Below are 14,543 nucleotides of genomic sequence, written 5' to 3'. Positions count from 1 at the left end.
TTTATAGTAATACAGAAATTTTAGGTCCAGACCTTTAGTATACTTGAGTATCCAAACTGCTATTGTTCCCAGAATATCATCTTGCCATGAAATTGCAGGATTTTTTCCATATGCATAGCTTACTTATGTGCTCACAAAAGATAGCCTTTGTATTCAGTTGCCAGGATGCTAAAATAAATCAGCCCAAAAAGGCAGACTTGTCCTACTTCATGTATCATCACAAAAGATCCATGTTTTGGTTGGATGTTTTTGAACAGAGCTTGACAGGAAAATACTTTATACAATTTTTTGTGAAGCTGTTTAAGAGTTGAGAAATGTACCTGCTCTGCACTGGAACAAAACCTTGTACTCTCAAAGGGTTCTTCTGTGAAGAAAGCAAAGGCAAAATCTCTGACTTGGGAAGATTGGGAGGCTGAATAAGAACGTGAGTCTGGCTTTGACATGAGTATGAATGCATCAACTGTCACACTGGCTTTTTCCATTTCCACTGGAAATTCCTAGATGTTAGAGATCTGTGCTGATGGATGTTTTTGTTGAAACTGGTAAAGCTTCTTGTGAAAAAGTTCTGTGAAGAGAAATCTGGTTTATTCTCACTTCCAGCTCTGGCACAGATGATATTGTGAACATGAACAAACTGCTCTTACTTTGAGGGATGTTAGACTATGTGACGTGGTGTTTTAAATCAGTTTAACCCACTAAACTCCCCACCACACATGCATCTTTAAAGTCCCAACAATACCTGTGTTTCACTGAAAATACACTGATAGTCTTGACCCATGCGCATCTGCCCTTCATGCCGAGAAGTGGATGGGAGATACTCCACCTTGATGCCAGTGAACTAAACCTGGAGCTTGGGGTGCAGGGTTTGGAAACGTGAATCATCCATACATTGGATCCAGAGAAGATGCTGTAGCTGCCCTCCTTGCAGCAGCTCCTGGGATTGGTTTTCTCTCTGCAGTGGAAGCTATTTGGATGAACTGGAATAGCTTTATGAAAAAAGATGAGTGTCTTGTGCAGATACAGGGGTCTTACTGAAGCTCATATCGGAGGACAACCTCAACTTTTGGGCACAGCTGAATCTTCATGAGACCCTACTAAGGTTTATGACCTTAGTGGTCAGTGCTCAGTGATAAGAGTCACGGATGATTTTTATTCCCTCCTTACTGTGGTGTCCATATGAAATATTTCACCAAGAGATTTGTATGAAGTTAACAAATAGCTGGATGGTAAACGTATTTGTTAAAGATTTTTTTTTTTATTTCTTTATTTCAGATAGCACTGCTTTTTCATCATCAAATCCACATGCTTTCCAGATTAATTTTAACAGTTTATACACAGCTTTGTGTGAGCAGCAGAAATCTGATCAAGCGACTCTTCTTTTATACATGCTTCTCCACCAAAATGGCAACGTACGGACGTATGTTTTGGCACGAACAGACATAGAAAATCTTGTAAGTAATGTTCTGCTTGCCTTATCATGAAGGGGTGGTCCTGGAAGCTTGGGTGTCACCAACTGCTAGTGTCCCCTGTTCAGTGGTGGGGGCAGTTCTGGCTTTCTTACTCACCAGTTCTAGTTCACTTACTCATTTTTATTATGTCATCTCAGGAGTATGATGCTAAACATGTCACTGCAGTAAAAGTAAAGGTACTGGTAAAACTACCAGGTTGTCTGTGATTCCTTCTTTCTCAGTGCCACTATTAGTCTGATCCAGGTCAAACCTGCTGACCTGTGGGCATGGTGTAAGCAAACTGGTAGGAGGTATCATTCTATGCATTATTTTATTTTTCTTTTTTAGATATTTAGGCACAAAAGTTCCACAAGCTTACTCTGTGTGTACAGGGATAATAGTTAACAAAATGAGCTGTAACTTGACTAATATGCCGAATGTTATACAGGGTTGACCTGAGGCTGAATGTCCTCAAGGAGCCGCTGACAGATTTTATAGAAACGCAACTGTAGTGACTTTTTAGTTGCTTTAAATAGGATTGTGGTTAATAGCTGATACAACAGACACCTGGTACAGTTTTTGTAGGTTATAAATTAGCTTATGCTCCCCACTACATTTAGGAATGTCACAAACCACTTTAACAAATCTTACTTATTAAAAAGCATTCCTTTTAATAAGATAATGGCTGTCTAGGGGAATTGGTAACGGAATAGAGAACCCTTTCCATTTTAATATTTGAAATCTTGCCAGATAATTAGATCCCTTGCCTGTTTGATGGCAGATATGGAATGAGTTTGGTCTTGGTCCAAGTTCTAGCAGATGTATTGCTAAAATCAGAGTTGATAGACACCACTGTTGGCAAACTTGGGTGAGATGGTTGGTATTGAATTGATTCAAGACTGAACTCCTGTGTAGTCCGCTTCAGGTGAGGTCTGAGTCATTCTGCGTGAATTCTGTGAACAGATGGTCATGTTTAATTTTCTGGGCTGTTAGTATGTGATATGACATGTTTCACAGCTGTTAACCATATCAATTTACTTTAGAGAAATAAAGGTTAGGTATGTGCATTGTTTTATAATGATGATGTCTGATATATTGTGAAACTTCTAGAAAAACCATGAGGTGCATGTGTCAAAACAACTCCAGATGCAGGTACTCAGATGGTCTGCAATGTGGGATATTTTCATATATTACCACCTATCTTTCCTCCCCGTCAAAAAAAAAAAAAAAATCAGAAAATTGCAGAATCAGAGAAATAGTCAGCAACATTAAATACTTTGTAGGAAAAGCTGAGAAAATTGAGAAGAGCATCACTGAAAAGTCAGCAGCATGTTTGATTTATTTGTTTTAATACTAGAATTTGAAACTGATCTTATTTTGCTCTTCATGAATACTTTGTGCTTTTTGTGATCACTGCTGACACATTACTGACATCTTTGTCCAATCCTTTTGTTTTTAGCAGGCTAGTAGGTAAGAATGAGCAGTGGCCAACTGAGAAGAGCAGTTTTAATTGCTTAGTAAGGCAGGCTGACACAGAAAGGATTGGGGGTAGGAGGTTGCTGGACAAAGAAATTATGATCTCTCAATTACAACCCTGTGGTGAAAAAAAGACTAATTCATTCTTGGGCTTGTAAATGAGACAAAGGGGCAGCAGTAATGGATCTGGTTATTTCCTTCCCTATATGGCAACTGTAAGAGTGGTGCTAACACACTGCATACTATTCTGATGGTGTACTACCATACTTCATTAAATATTTACAGGCTATTGAAAAATGGAGTGTGGAGAAACTTTTTTTTTTTCCTTTAAAATTAACAATAAAACTGTGAGAGGTGTAGAAAGCTAACTTAGCTGTCAGTTGGTCAGAAAAGAGCTTGAGAAGCGTCGGGATGCGTACGTGCCTTCACAAGGGGAAAGCCTTGAACAGAAAGGACTTTCCACTTGCAGAGAGAGATGCAATCAGAGCTAAAGCCTGGAGGTTGAATCCCACAACTTAGAGGTACGGGAGCAAAATGGTTAAGGTAATTAATTCAGAGGCAAAGCAGTGCTCTCTATAGATAACTTTGAGGGTGGATGACTTTTGGAGGAATATGGTGTTAAGTCAGTGGCCTCTTCATACAGGTGAAGTATAAAGGTCTGTGCTATATGAGAGATCACATCGGCAGTCAGCTGAGAACTCATCTTAAAACTTCTAGGGGTTTTGCAGGTTGTTCCTGTTTCACTCCACTCAGTGCATCACATTTGTGGTGCTCTCCCATATTTTAATTCTTCTCCATTTTGGTGCCCAGGAAGCATCACTAGCAGATGTTCTACAACATTTCCTAGGGGTTTTTGAAATGTGTCTTTGCTCTTTCATGATTTAAGTTTAATTTGATTCAGTATATTTTTCTTAACTGTTATAATAGATAATGTCTCAGCTTGCTTCCTAATTTGTGTATGAATCTACCTCAGTCAGTTATAAATACCTTCATCTTCTGTTCTGCTTTATAATGCTTTACCATTCATAAGGCAGTGCATCTTTTTTGCTCTTACAGTAAGTCTGCTTGGCAGAATGAATAGGATGTTTGTGTGTCTTCCATAACTTACAGCATGTCACTTTCTATAATTTTATAAAATAATTGCGTTAAATGTCTGATGACATTAGGGATGTTCACATCTGGAATTTGGCTGTCTTACTGCAAGTATTTGCAAGGATTCTCCAGGAAGTGGTGGGACTGGTAAAACAGGGGTCAGTTAACAAGTTTTTTCATAAGCATAGTGTTGTGGTCTGTAGATGGGAAAATGTTAAGCCTTTTTCTGTTTGTAAGAGCAGTTAGCACCCACATTGCAGGTAAAAATGCCAGTGAGATATCTGCTTATAAGAAATAAGCTATTTCTACTGAATGTGTTTGCTTTGGCTGCTGAGCTGTACAGAATTGTATGCTGTACATTTTGTTGCTGCTCAACGTGACTGGACTGAAATAATGTATACGATGATGTATTTTTATCAACTGATGGTACAGCAATATTTTTCCTGTGGTATATATTCGGCTTAAGCAGGTTACTGGTGTGGCTAGGCGGTCTTGTATTTTGTTATATACTAAAGACAAGCTATTTTAGAACACTGCTGGGGAGACTGTTCCTGACCTTGGTCTGAATATAGCACCTGCAATTTTCAGTATCTGTTTTTATCTTGTTTTGGGGATTAAAAGTAACTTTTTAATGGTGGATGTGTCTTGCCAGTTAAAAGCTGCTCCTGGTGGAGGAGTATTAGTAGTAGTCCAGTAATGATAGTTTAATGACTATGAATAAAAGGGCCAGCAATACCAAAAGAAGTGGTTGTCTTCTCAGTACATGGCTGGACAGTGCCATTGTGCAAGAAGGTAGATATAAAAGTTTTAATGGATGTGTGTAATATAAAAGTTTTAATGTATGTGCGTAATATAAAATGTAGAAATGCGTTTTGGTTACAATTTAAATAAATTTTAGTATAATTAAACTTTTAATTTAATCATATATTGTACCTTTTTTTTTAGTGCCTTGTCAAATTGTTTTTCTTCTGAGAACAGTAATACTTGTCCTAAAGGTGTGTGTACATCAGCAATCAGTATATGAAGGAAAAAGTGTTTGGAGGAGGAAGGGTCATAGAAACTATATGAATTGATTCTGTTTTCATCTAGAAATGGCAGATAGAGAGATTTAAGTTGCCATTCACTTCCTTGAGTTTGATCTCCATGTAGAGATATAGCTTTCCATGTAAATAGCAAGAAGGCTGGAAGAGGGGTGGAAAGGAAAGCGTGGCTAGGGGGAGTGGAGGTGGGAAGAAGAGGTTTCAAAAGCTTTCAAGATGGATTTGAGGCAGGAAGACTGAATGCTGTGATCTAGAGAGCCAAATCACTTTTCAGAGCGAGACTGATTTCAGTAGCTAGTATGAAATATTAGTAAGAGTACTTTCACATATCATCTTATAGGGAAATGTCTATAATGTCTCAATGTCAGAATCAAGGTACCCTTTTCTAGTGTAGTTTGTAGCAACATGCTTTTAGGACTTCGAGCACTTAAGGAACATGAATGCACTTTTTCAGCTACAGTTTGACCTAATATTAAAGTGCATAGACAGAGGAGATGTGTTGGGCTATTCTGAAGGAATATATGGGTATTTGGTTGCTGTCTTAAAAACTAGAAGTTTTTCCACTGGTTGCTTTCAGAAAGGCTTTTGTTGTTCTCCCTGCAAACTGAAGTTGTAAATAAATGCAATTCTTTGGTAGTTTTATATTGCTTCCTGCTATATGCAGCTTACCATAATGCTTGGACTTGGAAATTTCTTTGAGCTTACGCATTGCAAAGCTACGTGCATTATAAATACTGTAAATGGAAATAATTTGAGCAGTGGACTAATGCAGTGATGTTTGTCTCCCTTTTCCCCCATTCAAGGAAAAGAACTAATGTTTTTTTGCTATATTCTAAGTAGATATTCTAAGTAAAACCTGGTCTTTACTCTCAAAACGCAGTGGTCTATGTTCACAAAACACAAAGACATTGACTCCAGTTTCAACTGGAGAGAGAGGTTTGTGGAGGATCCTTTGAAATCGTAAAGGACGGATGTTTGCAATGTGTAAATGTTTTTTCCCTCTGCTTTTGATGTGGTGTTGTCTTGACCCTGGCCAAAGCATCTGTCAAAAGGTTTTGTGGCCTGCAGCATTTAGATCAATCTCATTTGTTTTAATAGAAACTGTTGTGTGCTTTAATATGTTCCAACTGTTTTGGGACTGGTTGATTGTAAGAGAACATTCTGGTAACTTCAGAGGCTTGTGAAGCACTCAGTGTCCTGGCTGCTCACCAGAATAGGTTTCACATGATTCATCCTGCTGCACTCAGCCTGTTTTGAAAAACAGCAAGTCTTTAGGTGTCTAGAAGCTTCTTGGAACGAATTCTGCATCTCACCCGCTATCTTGGAATTGAGAGTTTTCTCCAGTTCCTTTTTCCAGGGTGTTTTGCGTTTTAGGCCTATTTCTGCATCCCGGGGAAGCCACGTTTTACTGAGCCAGTGGAAAGCTAATTTTCAGTTGGTAGAGGGACAACGTTTGCATCTGGATTAACTTTAGACTAGCATTCAGGTATGCTTGCTGTTGCAATGAAATCTCATTTTCATTATTATTGCAAGGCTTTGGCTTAAGCTGTTCATCCTGGTGGAAATGTTGCAAGACCTTGGGCTGAACTCTCATCATAATGTCAGTTCTCTTTGGCTGCATATTATCTAGAATTGGAAAAACAGGCCTTTTCTAGTCTTAACCCAACCCAAACTGGTTCTTTTCTGGGATTATCTCCACACACTAAAATGGGATTTGAGTTTCAGGTCTCAAAATGCCTCTCTGCACCTCAGCTCCAGTATGCCTGGCTATATTTGATGAGGACAGTCCTTTTAGACCAGTCTTGTGCTCGCACAAATGGTTAGAAACGATTGTTTTCCTGTTTGAATGTGTGAAAATCTTGTCTAACAATTTTATTTTCCCATAGTCTAGAGGGGGACTAAAGCTTTCATAGCCTATGGTAACTGGTATGGCTGGAAATCTCATTTATTAGGAATTGAAATTCCATGTCTGACCACAAGAAAGAATTTGTTTGGACTCTCTTGTGGTGACAGAATAAAACAGATGGAAGGTGTTTGAACACTGTACGTCACTATTTAGGGGTGGTTATTCCAAGAGGGAGGAATTGCTATGATATTGTTAAGGGCAGGGTGGTACACGGGAGGTTTAGAGTCTCCTCTGTTTATTGTCTGAGGTATTTGAAGACTAAACTAATACACACGTTTTTCCTTCCCTAAAGGTTCTGCCAATTCTTGAAATTCTGTATCATGTTGAAGAAAGGAATTCACACCATGTTTACATGGCTCTTATCATTTTGCTGATCCTTACAGAGGATGATGGCTTCAACAGATCCATTCATGAAGTGGTGAGTTGTTGTTTTGGTAAATAATTCTTCAGCTCTAAAAATCGTTTAAATGTTTATTTTTAGAAAGACACATCTGTATATCTGTTTCTTCAGCAGAGGCTGTATGTGTTCATCCAAATTTGATGGCATGTACGTATTTCTTTTGTAAGGACTAGTAATCTGAAGTTAGAAGAGTAATTTCAAAACTCTCCCAAGTGCAGTGAACAAACACGCTCCCTCTTGTAGAGGAGATGCTGCATATACCTCTTTTTCTGTCTTTTTTTTTTTTGTTGTTTCCTGTTACAAATTAATGTAGTAATAGTCCGGCAGACTGCCTTGAAGATGCTGAATGTTTGCCATGGAAGTGAAGGGGCTAGAAGAGAGAAGAAAAAACAGAAAACCTTTTTTATTTCTCTTGAAAAACTTTGCTTAACCGATTTGATGCAGCTGATGCAACTTGTAGTTGGAGTTTTATTTTCCAGACTGAATGTTACTTCCTTACTTGGCGTTTCTTCTTCTGTCTTTCCGCTAGATTAATATCTATTTTATGTTGTCCGTATAATACGATCCAAAATTTTAATAGGTTTGATGGACCTTGACCATCTGTGCTGGAGAATACCTTGGGCAATTATACTCTAGTTTCCTAGCTTCTAAAGCTCTGATAGTGCAGAAGATGTGTGTACTGATTTTATTTAGTTTTTTGACTGGGACATGGAAACTTTCCTTTGAGGTTATGTGAAATTAATGAAATGCAAAAAGCTGGAAGCAAGTTTCAAGGTATCTAAACAGAAACTCTTCTGCCAGGTAAATTTCCAGCCTGTTTTGGAGGGAACTGGCATTTTTTTTCTTGGTGCCAAGTGGTAGAGACTTAAGAGTATTTACTCTCTGAAATTTCAGATTATTTCCTGTAGCTCTGTATGTAGAAAGCAAGAAGAGATGATGTTTATATGCAGTTTCCTGGGAGTACCTTTTAGGAAGCAGCTTTTAGGAGGAGCACCTATAGTAACCGTGCAGATGACTGAAGCTTTCTTCCACCTCAGCTTTGTGTGCCTTGAACCTGTACATATGAACTGTACATGTACGTGTGTGATGTGTATTTTTGGATTCCGTATCACTAAGTCATTTAACTTCTTCCATAAATCAAGCTTGTTGAGGGTTAGAGTACAGCAGACAAGTTTTCTCTCCTGCCTCAGTCTCTTCCTCCATTTTTCATTCATTTTAAAGGCTTTACACATGGTCTTTCAATAAATTCCTTACTGAATAAGTAAAAGTGGAAGATTTCCCTAAAATTGTTAATGAGGATCCAGCTGTGGAATGAAAACATAAATCAAGTTTTCTTGTCCAGTTTATTCTTGCCTTTGCAGCTAAACCTGCCAATATAGTTGTAGTGTTTTCTGTGCAATGTTGATATTGATTTGATACTTCCATTCTAATAAAAACAAAATCAACCCCCACCTTGTTCCTTTCACCCTGCACTGATTTTTTCAGTCCTGCCTTTGCTGCTTCTACTTTCTTCTCAGTTTAATCTTTCATTTACCTTCAGATTCTCACTAACTGCTTCTTTCTTTTACTCTGTGGTTGTGTTTTCCCACTCCATAGTGTCTGGTGAGAAGCATCCATTCATCAATAGAGTTATGTAGCCAGAGTTTTGCTAGTTTTGATTCTTAGCTAGATAGTGGGAGATGGCTGTGAAGTGCCTGAGCCTGCAGGCCTGTCCATGTGAATTTCTCCTGTCAGCCCTACTGCAGAAAAAACTGTGAAAATAAAAAATTTTTGCCATCAAAATCCAATGGAAGGCTGCGACACTGCAGAGGGTAGATATGGAATAACCTTAATTCTTCCTCCTGTGCTCTTCTATTCCTTACTATTCTTCCTCTTACTCTTTTCTTCATTCTTTGATGAATGGGGCATGCTTCATGCTGAAGGAGAGAGCAAACCTGGATGCAAAGCAGAATGCTTTTCCGCCCTTGCAGTGCTTAGCTTATTGAATTTGAAATCTCTTTCTTGCCCCTTCCTTGCTCTTAATCTTGGTGTTAGGTGGCTGGATTGGATGCAGTGAAGGAGAAAGAGGAGGGCTCTCCTTGTTCAAATCTTAAACTGTGCACTCCAAAAGTCACCTAAATAAACTGTGATACAGACAAGAGTGTTAATGACTGTGATACCAACTCCTAAGCATTCCTTGTAGAAAGGATTCCTTATTTATAGAAAAAACACATTATGTTGCACTTTAAAAAACCAGTTACATTCTTGATCTATGTGATCTATGCCATTCCTGAACTTTAGTGAGGGATGTGGGTGTCGAAATACAGATGTGAGTATCATATCTTAGTTTGTGAACTGTTGGGAAATGGGTATATGGGTAGTGGGTTCCTACAGATCCCATGACGGGGAATAAGTGTAGTTAAGCTTCCCACTTTGTGGAAAGAGGATTCCAAATCATGCTAATAAATCACTTCCCCTCACCTATCTTTCTGAATTATTTAAATGGATATTTCCAGGTATGAATAACCAAGTTACTATTCAAAAACTACAGTATAAAATAAAAAATCAGTCTCATACTTTCTCAAATATTAACTCGACATCTCCTAAAGGCTGTGAGGGTATTATAGGGCAGCAAAATGAAGGGAGTCAGGAAAGCTGTATAGGTATTTCTGTAAAATGTGAAGATCTAGCGTCGGTTACATGACTGGAATGAAACTCTTGTTCACTGCAAATATTTATCAAATGTTAGCAATTACAGAAGGATTTTTTTCTTCCCCATCACTTGGGTAAAGTATGAAGAAAAAAAGATTTGATGTATTTTAGATGAACCTGTTTTCCTCTCTGCTGCTGTGTATCCTGTGTACAGGTCTTATAAGAAGCATGACTGTACAGTCCATTTATGGGCTGTTTTCCTTTGTGGTATTTAACCCACATTTATTTATTGATTTTTAAGATTAATTTTAGTAAGCACAGTTTTATAAATCTTGTGATTATACCGACTGGTAAAGAGCTCAGGAAACCACAGAAACTCTTTTTGACTGCTGAAGTATTTTTTGTTTAAAATGAATGTGGTCTTAACTGCCCGGAAAATATGATCAAAACCATAGGTCCTGTTTCTGCAATTGGCTTAATGCAGTTAGGTCCCTGTAACCACGTAGAGCTCAATTTCTTTCACTAATAATAATAATAATAACAACAGAGTAAACGAGAAAATTCAGGAATTCCCTAAAGGGGACATGTATTGGTGGTTTTTCTTCTCTGATTTATGAAACTGTAAGTAAAATGACATCAGATGTCAAAATAACATCATATACTTTATGTAGCAGTAACCTGTAGTACTACTGTAGTACTTTATGCTGTAGTAAATAGACTGTAAATCACAATTTAACTGTGTTTATTTTTATTGTGTTAAGAGGTGGCTCACAAGCAGAGTTATGGGAAACTGAGAATTTCAGTGGTCAGTATATATAGAACTGAGTTCCTGTGCTTTCCATCTGCAGTTCTTGCACCCTGAGTTGTAGGTGTCCAGGATCCTGTTGTTAAAAAGAGTAATTAATCAAAACCTCTGTTTTTTTTTTTTTTCCCCTTAATTATTCTTGCAAGACCACCCCAGGTCTGAGCTTTTTGTTTTTCTTTTTTCCCTTTCTAATATTATCTGCAAACCAATTATGGCTCAAATTGTGGCACTTATTTCAGGTAGATGATTTTGAAATTTAAGATACTCTGATGTTTCATGCTTCTGAAGCCCAAAACCATGTGCAAGATGGTGGTGGTTGCTGTTGGTTTTTAAATAGGTATTTCATTACCTACCTGCTATGGTTACTTTCTTCAGTATGGGGGAGTGGAGAGAGTAGAGGTGACAGGGGCCAGTATGTAACTTTTTAACTTTGAATTTTGGGTGGGTTTTTTTAAGAGTAGTGGACTATTACAAGGCATAGTGGTCTCAGTGAATGTAATTTTCGAGGGTTGATGTTTTTAAAGTTTCAGTGAGAACCACTGGCCATTTCTGGAGTGAGGCTAAGGCATGAACATGTCTTGTCCATGGTTACAACTGTCAGTGTGTTCTTTAGCAAGCTCTGGTAACTTCATGTTTTGCATTAGGAATTTGAAATTTGACAGGTGGTCTTTGTGCTAGGGCTCTGCTGCTGATAATCAGACTAAATTTGACCAAATTATAAATCTCCAGGGGAAGGGGAGCAGTCTGTTTCCATCTGCCCAGCAGATACATAACTGGGGGTGGCCTGATGTCTTTGGTGACTGAATATTCGCATTTTGCTGCTGCCAGAGCTAGCTGGGCTCTTTGTATCCGACCCTGCCCAGGAGATACACAGGGACAAGCTGAAGGTTGTGTAAGTGCTGCTTCCAGCTCCTGTGGGATGGGTCTGTGCTCCCTGCTTGGCAGTGGTTGAAGCCACATGGAATCATTTTGGTCGGGAAAGGCCTTTAAGATCATTGAGACCAACTGCAAACCTCACACTGCCAAGTCCATCACTAAACCATGTCCCTAAGCATCACATCTACACGTCTGAAGAAGGTGTATAGGAACAGGAGCCTGATGTGGCAATGGTTATGAGCAATTGGAAAGGGTCTGTGGCTGGCTGCACAAGGAACATGGGATGGGTGTAATGGGGGAGAGGGAGATGAATCAAACAAGAAACAGGTAAGATTTGGGATGGCTGAGCAAAGAAATGAGAAAAGAGGCAGGATGGGAACAGTGGCAAAATGCTGGAGAAGGTGAAGTCAGACTTATTTTTGATGAGAGACTGGAGTAGGCAAGGTGTAGGTGGGGGAAGTAGAAGCTGGTAAGAGAAAGATCTGAGGACGAATGGCATCTGGAATGGCAGGGAGCTGGGAATGAGCTACAGGGAGGGAAAACAGGAAGAGTGATGGCTTGTGCATAGCACATGGAGCCGTAGGGGGTAAGAAAGATGTGTTTGGAGTTCTTGGAGGGCTCAAGGTTCTACTTGAGGTTGTTTAACTTGTTCCAGTCCCATTCCTCTTGTCCTGTGGGGAGGCCCTTTTTGAGAGAGTACATGATGGGACCGAGATTCCTGGGTTCCATCATAGTGTGAATCAAGGAATTTCCACTTTGGTTGGTAAAGTACAGGGATGTGCCCACAAAATATCACTAAATGACATGGGAGGAAACATGGGCCTACTTTTATTTGTGAAAGAGGTTGCTTTCCTGTTTCACTCATAAATGAGAGACTATAAGAAATAGCTTATTAGAGATTTAATCAGTAAGTTGATCTTTTTTGTTGGGGTAAGTAAGTATCTTGTCTCGGGGGAAAAAAAACCCAAACCTTGGGTATCATTTTAGAGCAAATTGAGTGAAATTCTTTCTTTTCAATAAGCATCTGGGAATATGAACCTTTATGTACAATTGGTTTGAATTTACATTGCGCGTCATGTCAAAACAAATAGTATTTTATACTACCCGTTTTCGTAATTGTATTTTGTTTTAAGAGTATGTTAAGTTTTCAAAAATCTAAGCATTCATAAGTCAGGAAGTGAAATCTGGAACCACAACTTATCCCTGTTATATTCATGTATTACAGACTGTAACCATTACTTAATGGTCATAACTGATTCTTCAAATAACAGTATATTTTTCTTCTGGAAGGTTCAGTTGCTCAGCTTGAGAGATTTTTTTGTTGTCAAAGGGGTTCATTTATTTCTTTATATAAAATCTGCTCTTGAAAACAGATGTGTTCACATGGTCATAAATAAGCTGTTTTTAAATAATCACAAGCAATTAATTGCAACCAAAGTGACTGTCTGCACTTATTTTAGCATTTTGCAGTTGTGAAGTAACCCTCTAACTTGCTATATCTGACCACAGGTTTATGCTGAGCAGCCTTGGAATGATCAACTTCTCCTCTAGCAGAAAATCTTCTTGCAGTGAAGTTCATCTGTGTAATCCATTAGTTACACAGATAACAGCTTTTTAACTTTTCAGTTGCCTGTTTTGTGAAAAAAAAAGTCTATTTTTGTCTTTGAGTCTGTTCCTGTTAATCATCTATGTTGTTCATTCTGACTAGTTGTCCTTGTTTACTGAAACCCCTTGGATGACTTGCTTTCATTTATACCATCATCACTTTGTCTTAAAATAGTATTAGTTACTTGTTATAACCAGAAATTATGCCTGTTTCCACATCCACTCATAGCCTGCTATATGTGGAAACCTTTCTTGTAGTGATTTCATGTTTCCTATTTGTTCCTCAGCCTTGACCATTCTTCCTTTAAATACCTCTGAAGTCTTTCCCTCTTCCCCGTATTCTGATTTTTCTATCCTTTTAGCAAAAGCTGTTTACCAGAAACTGTTGCACTTAAGCCAGTTGCTGGGGATGTTTGTCACCTTAGCCAGCACTGCACTGCTACTAAACAGTGGTTTTCCCCTCTGTATCTTAATAGTCACTGGCTTCACTTTAGCTCCCTTGTGGGAAGTAGGAGTCCTGACAAAATGTCAGGTACTAGGTAGCATGTGATAACGGAGATACTTTTTTTTAATTTTCGTGATCTGAACTTTTATTTTGCCTCTTCATATGTGGTACAGAACTCAGACTGCATCAGCTTACCTACCAACATTAATTTCCTGAGCCTACTAAATGTCTTCAGTGGGTGTATCTTTTTTCCAGTTTAGAATATCTAGTCTGTAGTGGTGTTTGGGATGTACTTCTTGTTGCTTAGGCCTTTGTATGCAGCATTTTCAAAGTGTAAAGGGATAAGAATCCTTTTAGGAGGTTCCTCCTTTTTAGGAGGTTCGCCAAAAAACCACCAAGCATAGGCAAATGAAATCTTCCCTGAAATACTTAATGAAAGAGGGGCTTTCAGGTATGCTAGGAATAAAGTGAGGGAGGAGGGTTTGAGTCATAATTAGGATGCTATTTCAGATGTCTCTTGTACTGTGAAAAAGCTTCAAGAGACAGAGTTGAGAATGAGGGTAGGAGATAAGTGAAAGAATGTACATGCACGTGGAATTTGCAGAGCCTCAGATGTTAAAAAATGTTAGAAAAAAAAAATACACCAAAAAAAGGCACTTTAAAGATAGCACTTAAGAGTATTACCCTTGTCTAGAAAAAGCTTCATAGGATTCTTTTTCTCCACTGGGGTTTTACTTTAGAGTCTACTGAATAAGAGTTTTGATAAAATGTACATGTAATTATGTCTTGACTATTAAGTATTACTTACAGTAGGAGCCC

At 38.5% G+C, this 14,543-nt stretch overlaps 1 protein-coding gene across 4 annotated transcripts in view; it reads left to right on the top strand.

Moving 5' to 3' along the window:
• Positions 1-14,543, top strand: part of DYM (dymeclin) — a 226,709-nt gene that overhangs the window by 89,588 nt on the left and 122,578 nt on the right. For all 4 annotated transcript variants that reach the window (XM_074812049.1, XM_074812048.1, XM_074812051.1 and 1 more), the window contains 2 exons: positions 1,273-1,451; positions 7,255-7,380. In XM_074812049.1, the coding sequence (XP_074668150.1) occupies positions 1,273-1,451; positions 7,255-7,380 (305 nt within the window). The remainder of the gene's footprint in view (positions 1-1,272; positions 1,452-7,254; positions 7,381-14,543) is intronic.

This window comes from Strix aluco, chromosome Z (genome assembly GCF_031877795.1).
Source record: "Strix aluco isolate bStrAlu1 chromosome Z, bStrAlu1.hap1, whole genome shotgun sequence".
NCBI classification, from domain to species: domain Eukaryota; kingdom Metazoa; phylum Chordata; class Aves; order Strigiformes; family Strigidae; genus Strix; species Strix aluco.
Note: the sequence above shows the minus strand (reverse complement) of the source record. Positions and strands in the feature narration are given on the sequence as shown.